Genomic DNA, 15,559 nt, shown 5'->3' on the forward strand with positions numbered 1-15,559 from the left:
GTCATGTCAGAGGAGGCGTTGGCTCCTCTTTTTCGACATTGGAGTCGTCTTCATCGGAGTGACTGACTATTTCGTGTCGGTTAGCTCTGTGCAGAAGTCGAGCTCGTCGTCAGCATCGACGAACCGCTCAAAAGTTATTTCTGTAGGCATGGAAGCACCAGCAGAGCGGAGGTCGTTGATAATATCTTCCATGAGAGGGCACAAGTCAGTCACGCTGTCGCTCTCTTCAGGCAAGTCTGCTGCCTTTGTGTCGAGTACGAAGCCCGCGTGGCGAAAGCAGTTGCGAAGCGTGCCTTACGTTACTGCCTTCCATGCGTCCGCAAGCATTCCGACAGCAGACCAAAGGTCAACGCTGTAGCCTTTCCCGTTTTCCGAGCACAGCACAAGTTTGCTGACGAGCGTCGAAGCACCTAGGCTTAGCGCTGCGGAGCACACTTCACACGATCGCACAACCACGCACTAGGCTAGCCAAACACCATGTGGGCTGCGTAAACAAAACAGCGCGACGGCAGGCGACGGTGCCTTGGGTACTCCGGAGGTAACACTGGTAAACGTTCGAAATAAGCGTAGCCAGACCAAATCGGTGTGTGACGGTTAATTCTAGTTCAAAGTGGTGAAACGCTTCGCGAAAGCGCGGCGCGGGAAGCCAGAGTGGCGCGCACAAGCACAAGTGCTAAAGCGAAAAGAACTTTACTGCCGCCAAAAAATTTCTGGGTGGATAGTTTCGATTGTCAGCGAAGCACCCTTTTAGGAATCTCGGAGGCCGTGTGTGTTTCTCTGCTAACGATCGAGTCCAAGCAACAGATGCCGCCACTGTAGACCGTTGCGCTCATTTATGCAATCGTAATCACGTGTGATGCAGTTGGGGTGGTTTCCACTGGAGGTCAGTGGTGGTTTCCGACCTTTCGCGTCAAAAAGTCCGGAAAGTTGTACTCCGGGGGGTTCGAGCGTCTGAAATTTCAGACTTCTTTATACATTGATTCTATGGTGCTCGTGGCGGTGCCGCGAAGATGTCCGAAATATCGGGCATGTCCGAAAATTCGGGTGTCCGAAAAATCGGCAGTTGACTGTATATTGCCCTCTTTTTGCTCCTCACCCTATAGTGACCCCGCTACTAACTGCAGCGAATGATCACCGCGGGTTCACGCTTAGCGAGCCACAGAGCCGCGACTCCGCCACCTACTCGCGTGTAGCGCACTGCTCCGCGCGCGCTCAACTAATAAGGCATTTAGCGCGGCGCGGCAAAACAGACAGTGTTCCAATACAAAAATACACACTTTGTTGCCTTTGGCAGCACCCCGAACAACAGCACAACGTCCGCTCCCGTGATGCAAGGAGCAAAGGCACCCGCACGCGGACGTTCACAATAAGGGGAAACCGTGAGCACGTCACAGCTGGGAATGACGAGCTTTGACACGCCGGTCGGGAAAAGGTCCCTCGCAGCTATGCTGCGCACTCTCACGATGGCCACTGGGCCTGGTCGCGAGTGTTAAGGGCAAACCTCGTACACGTAGGCCTACGGCAAGTGCGGCTCGGTGTGGTACGACCACTTCAAGCACTAGGCACCGATGTGGGCTTAGCGTACGGTACCGAAGCTAGCACTCAAGTAAACACGCCTGCCGAGGTGCCAAAGGCCACCCCAGGCAGGCTACAGTCCGGTGATTCCCAAAGAGGACGCGGACGAAGGAAAACACTTGCTTACCTGGCGCCAACCACGGAGGAGAGACAGCTCCCTCAACGCGCAAGTAACACGTGCGGCGCCCGCACGTGGCGCCATCTATCGCTACGAGCCGTTACCAGAGCAGAAAAGCAAAAGGGTGTGGCCGTGTGGCGAAATGCCCGCGAGGCCGTGTGGCGAAATGCCCGCGATATGGTCGCGGGCGCTCCTCAGATCCCCACAACCCTCAGCTATTTTATATTATGCATGGCCATGCCATGGTAGGAGCTGCTGGGTACATACCCTCTTTCTGCTGGTCACCCAAACCAGCTGAATGATGAGCTATTTTATATTATGCATGGCCATGCCATGGTAGGAGCTGCTGAGTACATACCCTCTTTCTGCTGGTCACCCAAACCAGCTGAATGATGAGATTGAACAGCTCGGCTGTTGTAACAAAGGGCATTTTTGTCCAATGTAGTCAGTAGTAGCTTTTGAAACACATGTTATAATAATACCTTGTAAGGTCAATTGTAGAGATGTGCGAATATCAAAATTTTTGAATACAAATCGAATGTGAATACACAACTTGGAATATGAATCGAATATCGAATAATGACAAGGTGCAATTTTTTTCCACCAGTAATCTGTTACTCAAGCATATATTTAGGTTGCAAACAGTACAATTGTTAATATAGTCAGTTATCGCACACAAAAATTAAAAATGTCACTATCTGTATTTGCCAAAAAGCATAAGAGTAATAGGTGAGCGTGTGACTGTGATGTTGGGTTCAATTCACATGATGAACAAACCTTTTGTATCTTTTTTATATGCTAGCACTTTATTACAAAAAAAAAAAAGAAAAGCTTTTGTACCTGCCTTTATGACTAGTGAGCATGAGGCCATTGGTTTGATTTTGTAACAGGTAACACTCGTGTACTTAAGTCTAAGCAATTATTAAAGCAGTCTAGGTGGTCACAATTCATCCTGTTTTAGCTTGAACGACCCCAATTTTATAGTTTTATTTTTGATCTTGTCCCCTGTTCTCATATCCGGTCAAGTCACTAAGGAAAATAGGAATACTTAGGGCGTTTTTCAACTACATAGCAATACTCGTCATCTTGCTTGCTTCCGTTGCCTTTCTCGAGGACCGCGCTCGCCATTTTGCGATCAAGAATGCTGAGTTTTTTCCTCTCTTTTTCTCCTCTTGTTTCACGAAATGTTTCTCGCATCTCAGCCATCTGCACCAAGTGGATTTTAGGTTCGAAGCAAATATTTTGGTCGAATGATTTCATATCGAATTCGAGCAGTATATACAGTCGAGCTCTATTATAACGAACCTGAGTCTGACGCGTCATCCGTTCGCTGTATCCCGAAGTTCCTAATAAATGGAACGCAGCTTTTAAAAAGTTGCGAGTGAGAACACAAACTTTTTTTGCCCCAAAAAATCCGTGATGCACGTGTTTAGAAGAGCAAAAGTGATAAGGGTGCTCGTTCACCGAGGCCCGTGGCATAAGTTGCATGAAGCACTGGCTCCAAAGTTTCGTCGTTCTCGCAATCGCATTCCTCCAAATCGCTCTCGCCACATACTTCATGCACAATGCCATAATCCGTGCACGGTTCCGAAGTGTCAGCCTCATCATCGACCGCAATTAAACCATCGCAACAAATGTCCCACCCGCTCTCCCAGTTCGAAGTCGACGTCGAGAGGCCATAAATCGCTTCCGGAGTGATTCTGTTCGGAAGCTTCAAGCTCGGCATCGGGCCAAACGTCGACGAATTCGGCCTCGCAAAAACAGTTTTGTGCGCATGTAGCCGTCACCACTGCCCACAAAATATTCACCATCTCCCCAGCTGAATACCGGATTCCCGAAGCGGCAAGTTGGCTGCCAGGTGGTCAACAGCTATAAGCAGGCACTCCGCAAAGTGACACCTAACGCGCGGATTACGCTCAAGCCAAGCGGTCACACCTTCGACGTTTTGTTGAGCGACAAAAAAAAGCGAGCAAGTCCTCCTGTCTGCCATCCTGACCTCACATACACGCCAAAAGCGAGCAAGACGCACACACGTGACACAACTGCCAGAACACGTGGAACAGGTCTGGGCCCGTTTCTAGTCAGAAAACGAAACGAATTCGAGCCAGCATGGCTGGCGTCGCGGAGCAGTGGAGATGGGCAAAGGAGTTTTGATCAAGAGAGGAGAGCAGATTTGCGAGAAAAGGGCAGTGAGTTGGGATAGAAGGAAGAGAGGGGAGGATGCGGTGGGAGGGCGACCTTGAAAACCAAAACACGCAGGAAGGAGGCAGGTTGGGTAGCTTGCTTGAAAGATCTGCGGAATGCACAACTCGCGCGTAGAAAAACTTGAAAGAGTACCTGCCCATGCAGAAGTCAAAGCACAGCCACCTGGATTCATGCGCGTGGCGGTGTTCATAGAATCAATCGGTGGTCGTGGTAAAAAAATCGTCTTGTTGCACCGGCGAGTTTGCGTGGCCTCACTAATTTCGATATTTCGCGATTCGTTCCGCACATATTGACAGCCGTTTTCGCGCTTCCACATGCGTGCGGAGGGCATGCTGGGCCGAGTGCGAAGTGAACGAAAACAGGTCCTAAACACGAAATGAATCATTGCAAATTATCGGAGTCGGTGGGGTACGCACATGCACTAGACTCAGACAATCGGATACAGTCGGTGGCCGACGGTGTTGGCAAATGGTCTAGTCACTCCAGGCCGGCGACGCCAACGGCAGTACCAGTGATCAAAAACAAGGTAGATGGCTGACCAGTCTTTGAAAGATTGGTGGCAGTGTGAAAACATGGGCCTCGTCTGGCGATGCGAGGTGCTCAGAGTTGGGGGGGGACAAAGGACGGAGGACTGCATAACCAAAAAGCGGTCGGGGAGAGCGGCAACTAGAGGGGCGCGGAGGCAGGGTGGGCATTAAACAATAAGAATGTGTGGGCCCCTCGCTGATGCCTGATCGGTGGTCGAAATTAGTTTCACGGGAAGTTGTAGAGCGCCGACTCCGTCCGCTGTAACCGATCAGCGGCGCTCAGAGACGTTCGTTGTAAGTGCGATTTTGTGCCATTGAGTCAATGTATGTCTTGCCGCGGTGGTTAAGGTACTCGGCTGCTGACCCGCAGGTCGCTGGTTCGAATCCCGGCTGCGGTGGCTGCATTTTCGATGGAGGCGGGAATGTTGTAGGCCTGTGTGCTCAGATTTGGGTGCACGTTAAAGAACCCCAGGTGGTCGAATTACCGGAGCCCTCCACTACAGCGTCTTTTATAATCATATGGTGGTTCTGGGATGTTAAACCCAATATTTCAATCAATCGTGTCAATGTATATTTTCACTGTCACGCCGATATTGTTCGTTTTAAGCGAAAGTTCGTTTTTAAGTGGGGCCGTTATATGTGGGCTCGACTGTATATGACATATAAAGAAAAATGGGCATATTTTTCATCGCCTAACTAACCTGCACAATATTTTTTTTTAATGAAATAGAGCCTTCTTGCAAAGTCCCTTTTTTTTCTCGTTCAAAAGAAGTTGAAAGAACTTTGAGTAGTAGCAGGATTTTTATTTCAGCAGGATGTGAGTCATAACCCTTAAAATACGTAACATTTTAAGATTTATTATACCTAGAGCACTTAAGCAGTCGTAACTCGCTCTTAAGCTTAATAAAATGAATTTATTTACAAATAATATTTTCATTTTAAGGCGCCATGTGGCACTTTGTCAAGAAGCCATGGAATGAATTCACTGAAGAAGCTTATGTATTGCCTCATGAATTCACCGCCACACCTAATTTTAGAATCCGTCCAGTATGCGCGGAGTTGCGAATATTTCTCGCACGCTGCTAGTGCATTCTCTCTTCTTGTCCTGACGAAAGCTTTGGAAGCTATGGAGGGAGGGATGGCCCGGGGAAAGCAAATACGTCACGCATGCTTTCTAAGCTTGTCAGGTCATTTGCCGAGAAAAGAGAGCAATTTTTAGCTGACTGAGAATTTATTGTGAATTGCACGCCACTTGCTGTGCTATAATAATTGGCTTGCATGTCCTCGGTAGCCTCGACTACCAATCGGCAGTGTTTCCTGACAATGCTCAAAAAGTGTTGCAGGGCCCCTTTAAATTTGAAGGAAGGCTTCGCAGCAAAGCGGATTTCTTCTGGATAGGTGCTTTCACGGTTCAGCACTCCTACACAGCAGTGAAACTACCTTTACAAATGGTACATTCGGATTACTATGCATTTACTTGTTCCTTGCGAATACATCGAAATTTTCAATAATTTAAATTCTAACCAAAGTGAGTCCGAATACCCTAATATTCGTTTAAATATTCGAAGCATTTGAATAACAGCACAAGCCTACCAACGAATATTCGTGAACATAGAATATTCGAAATTTTCGAATACCTGGTTATCGAATCGAGTTCGAATATTACAAATGCAATATTCGCCGAATATTTGAAACCTTCGAATATTCGCACCCCTAGTTAATTGTGTACCCTCTTGTGTCCCACACGATTCTGCTCTATTATTTGATATCGCATGTCTAATTACCACCTTGCTTTTCACTTAGTTCAATTCTGATTGAAATCCGTCTTTTTCGCTGTTCGTTCTCTTTTCGGACCAGGCTGCACGGCGAGAGATGGAGCGGCAACGGCAGTTAGAATGGGAGAAGCAGCGGATACAGGAGCTGCTCTCCCAGAAGCAGCGGGAGCAGGAGAACGTCAGCCGGCTTAAAGGGCATCGGAAAGCGCTCGCGCTACAGATTGAACAAGTGGTGGGTACTCACCACAATGGCTGTCTCGTAGAGATTGGGAACAAAATGCAACATTAGGAAGCCTTATCTAAAGGCTCACTGTGAACCTTCAGAGTGTATTTTTACGCCCTAATAGTCTGGTATAAGTGAGCAGTAGCTGGGAAAAGGTGGCTTGTGATATTCTATATTGTGTTGGGTACCGATGGTATATCATTGAAAATTGGCCATGTTAATGATTCATGGCAAAGATAAGCAAACAGTGCCCTTTAAACAAGTACAAACCGAGAATTGGACTGAGTGCAGCATTCACGTCGTGTCCAAGTCTTGCGTTGTCCTTGCGTGCTCTTTGGTTACTTTTGCCATGTACCACACTATATAGAATGTTCAGACATCTGCACATGTCTGCAGACCTGGCGTATTGGCAGCTTGTTCTTTGGCTAGCTTCTTTTACTTGAAAGCTGCATTTAACTCTAGCCCAAATGACCAGCAACCGCTCATTAATTAACCAAGAGCTTGGAAAGCCATGTACTGAGCTCCTCCTGCTGGGACCAAGTTACAGCTTCAATAGCTTTAAATAAAATTTACTACTGCTGCTACTGCTGTCAGTGGGAAGTAAGAAAATTTAAGAAATATTAAAGATAGCCAACAAGCTAATTGGAAGAGATGGTCTCTCAAAACATTATTTCTTGCTCACCTTGTAGTAAATAGTTGAATGTGGAAAACCATCATGTCACCTTTTCATGATGCAAAGTCTTGTCACTGTCACAAGTCATACTTAAAGCACATGGGCTTGGTTATGCTGGTTATTTATTGCAGCATGTATTACATACTCGTGAAAAAAAGAAGCAACACCTACAAACCAGTGTATTTGTTGCCGGCGTTACTTGCTTTTGTCTCGGGCATGCTCTAGATACTGCAGTGTATCTTTGTGTTCGCACTGCTGTTCATTCGAAGTTGTTAAAGCTTGCTAAGTCCATTGTGTGGCTCCTTTATTATGTACTTCTGACCATCTTTGAGGACACAAGGAAATTAACTAAGCCTGCGTGAATGCTTTGGAAATTTGTGGCACCACAGTGCTCTGGTGCATGACCTTCAGTGTGGCATTGGAGATCATGGCATGTCATTCCTATTGGTTTCTAGGGACTCATCATGAAATAAAATTAGATATCTGAACATGGGCACGGATAAGAGAACAAGATTACACAGATGCTGGCACTTAAGTTGTCTTGTTTTTCTATTTCTGAGTCATCCTCTTAATGTGTGAACTTTTTTCGTGATGAGGTTTTTAGATTTATTAAGAAATGTGGGTGTGCAAATGAAAGCTTTGAAGCAAGTGTGAGGAATTATTCTTCATGTAGACTATGTCTGTCATTTCGTTGCTTTGCAGGAGAACAAAATTAACGAGGCCAACCAAAAACTGGCAGACACCAAGAAAGGTGTTGCCGAGATGAAAGCATGCATCGACGAGATGAGGGTAGAGAGGGACACCAAAATGAGGGAGCTCAACGAAGCAAGACTAGAACTGAAGGTATGTTTGAATTCAACTACCCTGTTGGCACGTTGTGCTTTGTTTTGAACTATTTTCAAAGCTTGACCTGTGTGCATTTAACTAGTGTTACAGAATGCTACTGCATTTTATGAACTATCGTATGCTCAGACCTTGATATAGTGAATATATGGCAAATTTTTTCACATATAACCGGCATCAAGAAACAGAATATTATGCTCAAAAAGTTTGGGTGCGGCCTAATATATGTCTTTTCTTTTTCTATTTGTAGTTGCATGTAGTGGTGCGAGTTATATGTGAGGAAATAAAGTCTTTAACAAATTATTGGTTTTAATAAAGTGATCAAACAGTAACTGTCTCATAGATACAATGTTATGAACACTGGCTTCCAACAAGTTTTTGAATTATGAGTTATTTTAGTGTAAGATGGGATTTCATTATACACCCTAACCTCGATATAACGAGCATAGATATAACAAAATATATGTTTAATGAAGTAAATAAAAAATAGTCTTGCAATAAATATATTTTTAGGAATATACCATTATAGTGAATTTTCTGATATAGGGAACGTATTTTCATGTAAGATGTAACTTTTATACAGTTGAGTCCGCTTAAAACGAACCTGAGCTTGACGTGGCATCTGTTCGCTGCATTCCGAAGTTCGTAGTAAATGAAACACAGCTTCTAAAAAAAGTTGCAAGTGAAAACACAAGATTTTTTTGCCCTAAAAAGTCCGTGATGCACGTGTTTCGAAGAGCAGAAACGATAGGGGCGGTCTCGAGTTTATTTCAAACAGCAGTGTGCTCTTCGCCGAGGCCCGTGGCAAAAGCTGCATGAGGCACTGCCTCCCCAAGTTTCGTCATTCTCACAATCCGATCCCACCAAATCGCTCTTGCCACGTACTTAAATCGCAACGCCCTAAACTGTGCACAGCTCGATGTCGGCATCATCATCATCATCAGCTGTAATGAAACCATCACAACAGATGTCCCACCCTCTCTCCCATGTCAGAGTTGACGATGCGGTGCCACAAGTCGTCGCCGGAGTAGTCCTGTTCGGAAGCTTTAGGCTCGGCATTGGGCCCGACGTCGACGAAGTCGGCCCTGCGAAAACAGTTTCGCGTGCATGTAGTCGTCACTGCCGCCCACGAAATATTCACCGTCTCCACAGCTGAACACCGGGATGCCAGAAGTGACAAATTGGCTGCGAGGTAGTCAACAGCTCTAAGCAAGTGCTCTGTATTGCGGCACCTACCATGTGGATTACAGCCAAGCCAAGCAGTCACACTTAACGTTTTTTGATCGACAGGTAAAAACGTGCTAGGCCTCCCGTCCGCCATCCTGACCACACACGCACACCAAGAGCGAGCTTGACGCGAACACGCGACACACATGCCAGAGCGCGTGGGACAGCTCTGGGCCCATTTCTAGTCGGTGAACAAAACTTCTGAATTCAAGCCAGCGTGACTGGCGTCGTGGAGTGGTGGATACGGGTGAAGGAGTTTTGATCAAGAGGAGAGAGCAGATATGCGAGAGAAGGGCAAAGAGTTGCGATAGAGTGAGGAGAGGGGAGGATACGGTTGGAAGGCGACCTTGAAAACCAGAATACGCGGGAAGGAGGCAGATCGGGTAGCTTGCTTGAAAGGTCCGCAGAACGCGTAACTCGCACATAGAAAAACTTGAAAAAGTGCGTGTGTGCGCAGAAGTCAAAGCACGGCTGCCTGGATCGGCGCGCGCGGCGGTGTTCAAAGAATTGGCGGCCGAAGTCAAAGAATTGTTTTGTTGCACTGGCGAGTTTCCGTGGCCTCACCGACTTCATTAATTCGCGATTCGTTCCGTTCAAATCAACAGCTGTTTTTACGCTTCTGCACGCTTGTGGAGGGTGTGCTGAGCTGAGTGCGAAGTGAGCGAGAACAGGTCCTAAACACGAAACGAATTGCGAATTATCAGAGTCAATGGGGTAGCGTTTGCGCGTGCACTAGAATGATACGATAAGACGAAAGATGTAGACGATCGGATACAGACGATGTCAGCAATTGGTCTGGTCACTCCAGGCCGGCGACGCCAACGACAGTACCAGCAATAAACACTGAGGGGAGATGGCCGACTGGTTTTCGAAATACCGGTGGCATTGTGAAAACGTGGCCCTCGTCCGGCAATTTGAGGTGCTTAGAGTAGCGGGGAGACAAAGGACGGGGAGGTGCGTAACAGAAAGCGGTCTGCAAGAGCTGCAACTAGAGGGGTGCGGAGGCAGGATCAGCGTTTAACAATAAGAATCTATGGGCTTGTCGGTATGGTATGTATGGTATGGAGAACTTTATTGTTGCCTGGTCGGTAGTCAGAAGTGGTTTTCCAGGAAGTCCGCAGAGCGCAGACTCCGTACTCCGTTCGCTGTAACCTATCGGCGGCGCTCGGAGACGTTCGTTGTAAGTGCGATTTTCTGCCATTAAAGCAATGTATATTTTCACGGTCACATGGATTTTTTTCACTTTAAGTGGGGCTGTTATATGTGGGCTAGACTGCATAATGAAGTTTGAGTGTAATTACTAATGATATCTGAGTCTATTGTGTTTGTGTACTTTCTAAAAATTTTTCATAACAACCCGCTTTGGTGACCAGAGCCACACTTCTTTGTGCAATAACTTGATGCCATGTGTACATCTGTATTACTTATAAGGCACTGCCTTTGTCATTTCCTTAGGAAATCGGGGACAAAATGCTTCTCTTGAATCAAGAGAAACTTAGCCATCAAGGCCGATTGAAAACAATTGGAGCCAGCAGTGAGTGAAAGTCCTTCAATTCTAAATAGCGTGCAGCATCACTCTTCATACAGCAGTTTTCAATGCAGTGACTTCTCCTTCCCTGCACTTTCAGCTAATTACTCCCTCGCAATGAACAGTTGTGGGAATAAGGAGATCAGCCTAAACATGTTGAGGTCAACGTTGGCCAGCCTCAAGAAGGAAACGGAGCTCAAGCAACAAGACGTCGACAACAACAATGCTCAGCTAAAGGTGAGAACTGCAGCTTCTAACAGCAGCCCTTCTAGATGTAGACCTGCGAGCACTTAAGGAACACCTTTGACTCCCTTGGGGTACATGTTCATGGTGTAGATGCAATTTTCGTCTACCTTGCATTTATTTCCTTGCCTTAACCTCGAAGAGTGTTTTCACGATTTTGCTACGTATTAAGTATGAACGCTTGGATCCGAGTGGGACTTTAGAGAGGGAAAGTTTAGTCTGAGCACTCTGTGTGGCCATCTGTCAAAAACCTGTCGGCATGTCACTTTTTATGACTTTTCGAGGTGAAAGGGTGTGCAAGCATATGAATGTGGTGCTTTCGAGGAGGGTGAATGTCTCAAAATAGTACTAGTATAGCTGTATCCACTAGGGTGCAATTGAAACATCTCTGCACTCCGAATGTTTTCTGCAATGTAAAAATTTAAAAACCGGTTCACCCTCCAAGTGTCGAGTTCTTTGTGTTCGCAACTTTGTTCAAGTTTATTCTTTCTCGGGGTATTACAAAACAGAAGAAAGTATACAGAGAGAGGTCCCACAGTTAAAGAACTGTAGCGGGACCTCTTGTTATCAATTACAGGACAAAATGAAATACGCAATGGTAGCAAACAGAAATATATACGGTGAAGGTAAAAGTGCCTTTTTGGGTTTCAAGCTCTATTTTATGTTTTTTATCCAATGCTGCAAATCTTGCTAGGGATAGTAAAATGAAGTTAGACTACGTGTAGTACAGTAGATTCTCTTGGTAATTAGAAATCCACTAAAATGGAACTGCCGCTTGATTGGAGCAACTGCATATGATATGATTGGTTTCATTCCTGGATGCTGCAACCCAGTCCGCCTCTCGGTAAACGGAACTGCTGTTAAATGGAACACATTTTCTCGGTCTCTTCAGATTCAGTTTAATGAGAGTCTTCTGTACTTTCTTCAGACATGCGCTTTTCAAAAGCTATTCAATTCAATGTTACATTTATTGGCTTGCTTCCGCTAGCTCCTACGAATGAAGCCAGTCGGGCCTGCAAATTTTCATACCCGTTGAAAGCAAGAGCTCGTGACTCTGCCATAAGCGGGTGTTTCTAAACATGAGTGCTGTTACCTCTTATTTTACAGGAGTTGAAAGACAGATTAGCTGACCTAGTGCAGCAGAATGAGGCGTTGACACGAGAATTCACTCAGAAGAAGCAACAAGTTATAGCACTAAAGAAGCAGAAGAACAGTTCCATAGCGTCAGACACTTGGAACGACAACTCAGACTTTGCATCTGCAGATTCGTGGCCAGGTATGCAATACTCTGAACCATTAATCCTTTGGAAGCATTTCGCACGTTTCTAACTGCATGCAGAAAAAAGTAATTGGTTAAAGGAACACTTAACTGATTTTTACTCATCAGTAAATCATTCGTTCACAATACCAAAATCATCTCACTTTCCACAAGAAGACCCTGGGTAAGCGAGAAAACGTCGGAAAAGAAAATGAGGGTGATGATAGCGCCTTGAAGTCTTCGCACCAGTTGTTCTGACGTTCTATATTTTGGCAGTGTCTTCTAGAACCTATGTTGTTTCTAGTCGGGAAACGTTCACTCTTTTTTGAAGCGGTCCGAGACTCTACATACCAGTTTTCAAGAAATTTCGTTGGGCCAATGTGGCCACAGTATTAACACCTTCTCTGAGAGTCCTGGCAATACTTGGAGAGTGTATTCGATCATTTGAGGTACTCTTCTAGGTGTAGGCTGTAATTTGCAATCTTGTAGCAGAATAGTTCTTTTCTCAGCACTTTTCTTATTAATATTGCCTTTTGATTCGTTGAGCTCAGAATTTTTATAGTTAAATATCCGCGCAAAAAACATTCAAATGAAAACATGCAAATGAAAGGTGTTGTCATTTTTAGCCAAAGTTTCAAATAATAGCATGACGTAGGAGAATTTGATGCATTTCTTCATGCAGCCTCGTTTTAGAGGCACTGCTTTTTCATGCCTCACTGCTAGGCTGGTGCGAGAAGTAAATTTTAGGTTCAAAGTGAATTCGAAGTGAATAATAATTTTGGTCTAATAAATTTAAATCTAATTCGAATATTATACACACAAACCTCGATATAACGAATCTGGATATAAGAAAATTTCGGTTATAGCGAAGTAAATGAAAAATAGTCTCGCAATAGATTTAGTATTAAGAATAAGCCTTTATAACAAATTTTTGGTTATAATGAACTCATTTTCATGCAAGATGCAAGTTTGTTATAATGAGGTTTGTGTGTATATCACATATAAATAAAAATAGGCCTATTCGTCATGACCTAGCTTTTTTTAATTAATATTAACAAGGCCTGTGCAAATGTTTCTTTTTTTTTTTTTTGCAAGGAAAGTGGGAACTGTGAATAGTAGCAGAATTTCACTTTCGGAAGAATGCAAGTGATAACCTGTATAATATGTTAAGTTTTAAAATTTACTATACTTCAAGCATATAACCCTGTGTAACAACCTTTTAAACACCCCAGGTGGTCGAAATTTCCGGAGCCCTCCACTACGGCGTCTCTCATAATCATATGGTGGTTTTGGGACGTTAAACCCCACAAATCAATCAACAACCTTTTAAACATAAAAAATTATGAATTGCTGTGAAGGTAGTGTGTTCATTTAACCTTGAAGTGAGGCTTTGCAGCAGTTGGTTTTGTCCTGGGTAGGTTCTTTCGCAGTTTAATACTCCCTTTTCTGCTGTGAAAACATTGTTGCAGGTGGTTACATGCGAATTAATAGATTAATACCTTTAGACAGGCGCTTTTGCTGCTTGAAACCCCTCTACTGCAATGAAACCACCTTTACAGGGATTATATGCGGACTCATTCACTCACTTCGATTACTTCAAAATTTTCAATATTTTAAATTCGAATCGAAGTAAATTCGAATACTGTGATATTTGTTCGAATATTTAAAGCAGTCAAATATTTGCACAAGCGTACTTACTGCATTCGCCGCCTGCCAATAACTTCTTAAAAAAGCATATTGTTGCACACCTATGGACACATGATATCACCTTACCTTCAGCACCGTCCTTCGATAGTTCCTGCCAAGTTTTTTTTGTTAGCATATCAGATTGTCAACTACAGGCTCTTGTGCCCACATTTGTGTTTCAGGTGAAAGCACTCAGCCTGAGCCTGCCTCTGGTCTTGTAAAATACAGAGCGCTATATGCGTTTGAAGCAAGAAACGCTGATGAGCTTTCCATTATGCCGGGAGACATTATCATGGTGAGTAGTATGGGCTGCATTTCGAAGCAGTATTGCTAACGTATGCAGTTGAAAAGTCGAGCTAGCATGGATATGTTACTGCATAAGCCTGTGGCCTTGTTTTGAAAAAAAATTAGCATTCCTGTTGGTGCTGTAGTGGCTATTTTGTCACAGCACTCCTGAGTATGATGTGTAATTTCAGCTCTTAAAGGTTGTCTAATATTTGCTGCTTTTGAATATAACGTGATTATCAATTATCGGAGGGCTGAGGGTGGCGGAACAACCGATTTGAGGAATGATTCCTGCCTGCATATTAAGGGTGTGCGAATATTATAACTTTCAAATATTTTTGGAATGGTGTTTGCTTTTCGATTCAGTTTCATTTACACTTGATTTTTTCTATTTGAACTTTCTGAAAATAGGTATAACGTTTAATAATAATGAATTGGCATTCTGTGTGCTTCGTCTTGTGTTTTTTGGGTGTCAACGTGCCATGCCACTAGCTGCTTCCATCCATGCTTCGAGCGTTGGCGACGAGCTTGGCCCAGGGGGCCGCTTCTGATGCATAAAATGCCCAATACAGTTTCAAGGAGCCAGCAGGCAATGTGATTCGTTGCTTGTGACAAAGCACATTGCGGCTTCTTCACTTTTGCATGTCTGCTAGTTCGATGACGTGGCCTGCAAAGTTTGAATTCGTGCCGTACATCGGCTCTGTGAGTAGAGTTAGGCCTAGCCACAACTCTGAGCGGTAAGCTGACATTGTGCATGGCTATGTTTTAAAGTATCGTGCTCAATCCTGAGTACACATAGTCATCCTGCGGTAGTCTTCATCACGAGGTCCAAAGTGCTTATACAGTCGAACCTCGATATATCGAACGGCGCGGCGATCGCGAAATAGTTCAATATATCCAGAATTCGATATAAAAAAATCACAAAAAAAATGCGTCAACAGCCTGCTGAAAACAACCAACGAACCGTTCAAGTGTGGTGCAGTAAATACTCACTTGAAGGTTCAAACATAGTATTTATTGTGTTGGTTTAAAATATTGAAAAAGAGTAGCCTGCTTTTTGTTGGCCATGGCGTGTTTGACAACTGCGTCCTCAATATAGTCCAGGCGATCCATAAGTGATAGGCCGGTGTCTTCAATCGCGCCGCAGTGGCGGCGCACAAGGGCCAAGGCAGCTACGACCTCAGCTGATGTCGGGAGCGGGGCACCATCAGCGCTTGCGGGATCCACCTCAGTAGTCTTCATTTGGCTGCTCAGCAGTAGCTTCGGCGACAATCTCCACATCCGTGAGCTCCGCCGTTCGGAGTTAGGCCTGTTGCGCACCACGGCGCGCGACAGGCCTAACTCCGAACGCACGAACACTGCGAGCACAACGACCGATGCCTGCCGATGCTAC

At 44.9% G+C, this 15,559-nt stretch overlaps 1 protein-coding gene across 5 annotated transcripts in view; it reads left to right on the forward strand.

Annotated features, from left to right (window-relative positions):
• LOC119174681 (intersectin-1) overlaps positions 1 to 15,559 on the forward strand; it is a 97,109-nt gene that overhangs the window by 15,606 nt on the left and 65,944 nt on the right. For all 5 annotated transcript variants that reach the window (XM_075895262.1, XM_075895260.1, XM_075895261.1 and 2 more), the window contains exons 10-15: positions 6,283 to 6,432; positions 7,799 to 7,939; positions 10,622 to 10,700; positions 10,795 to 10,931; positions 12,045 to 12,213; positions 14,064 to 14,176. In XM_075895262.1, coding sequence (XP_075751377.1) covers positions 6,283 to 6,432; positions 7,799 to 7,939; positions 10,622 to 10,700; positions 10,795 to 10,931; positions 12,045 to 12,213; positions 14,064 to 14,176 — 789 coding nt within the window. The remainder of the gene's footprint in view (positions 1 to 6,282; positions 6,433 to 7,798; positions 7,940 to 10,621; positions 10,701 to 10,794; positions 10,932 to 12,044; positions 12,214 to 14,063; positions 14,177 to 15,559) is intronic.

This window comes from Rhipicephalus microplus, chromosome 5, assembly GCF_043290135.1.
Source record: "Rhipicephalus microplus isolate Deutch F79 chromosome 5, USDA_Rmic, whole genome shotgun sequence".
Taxonomy (NCBI): Eukaryota; Metazoa; Arthropoda; class Arachnida; order Ixodida; family Ixodidae; genus Rhipicephalus; species Rhipicephalus microplus.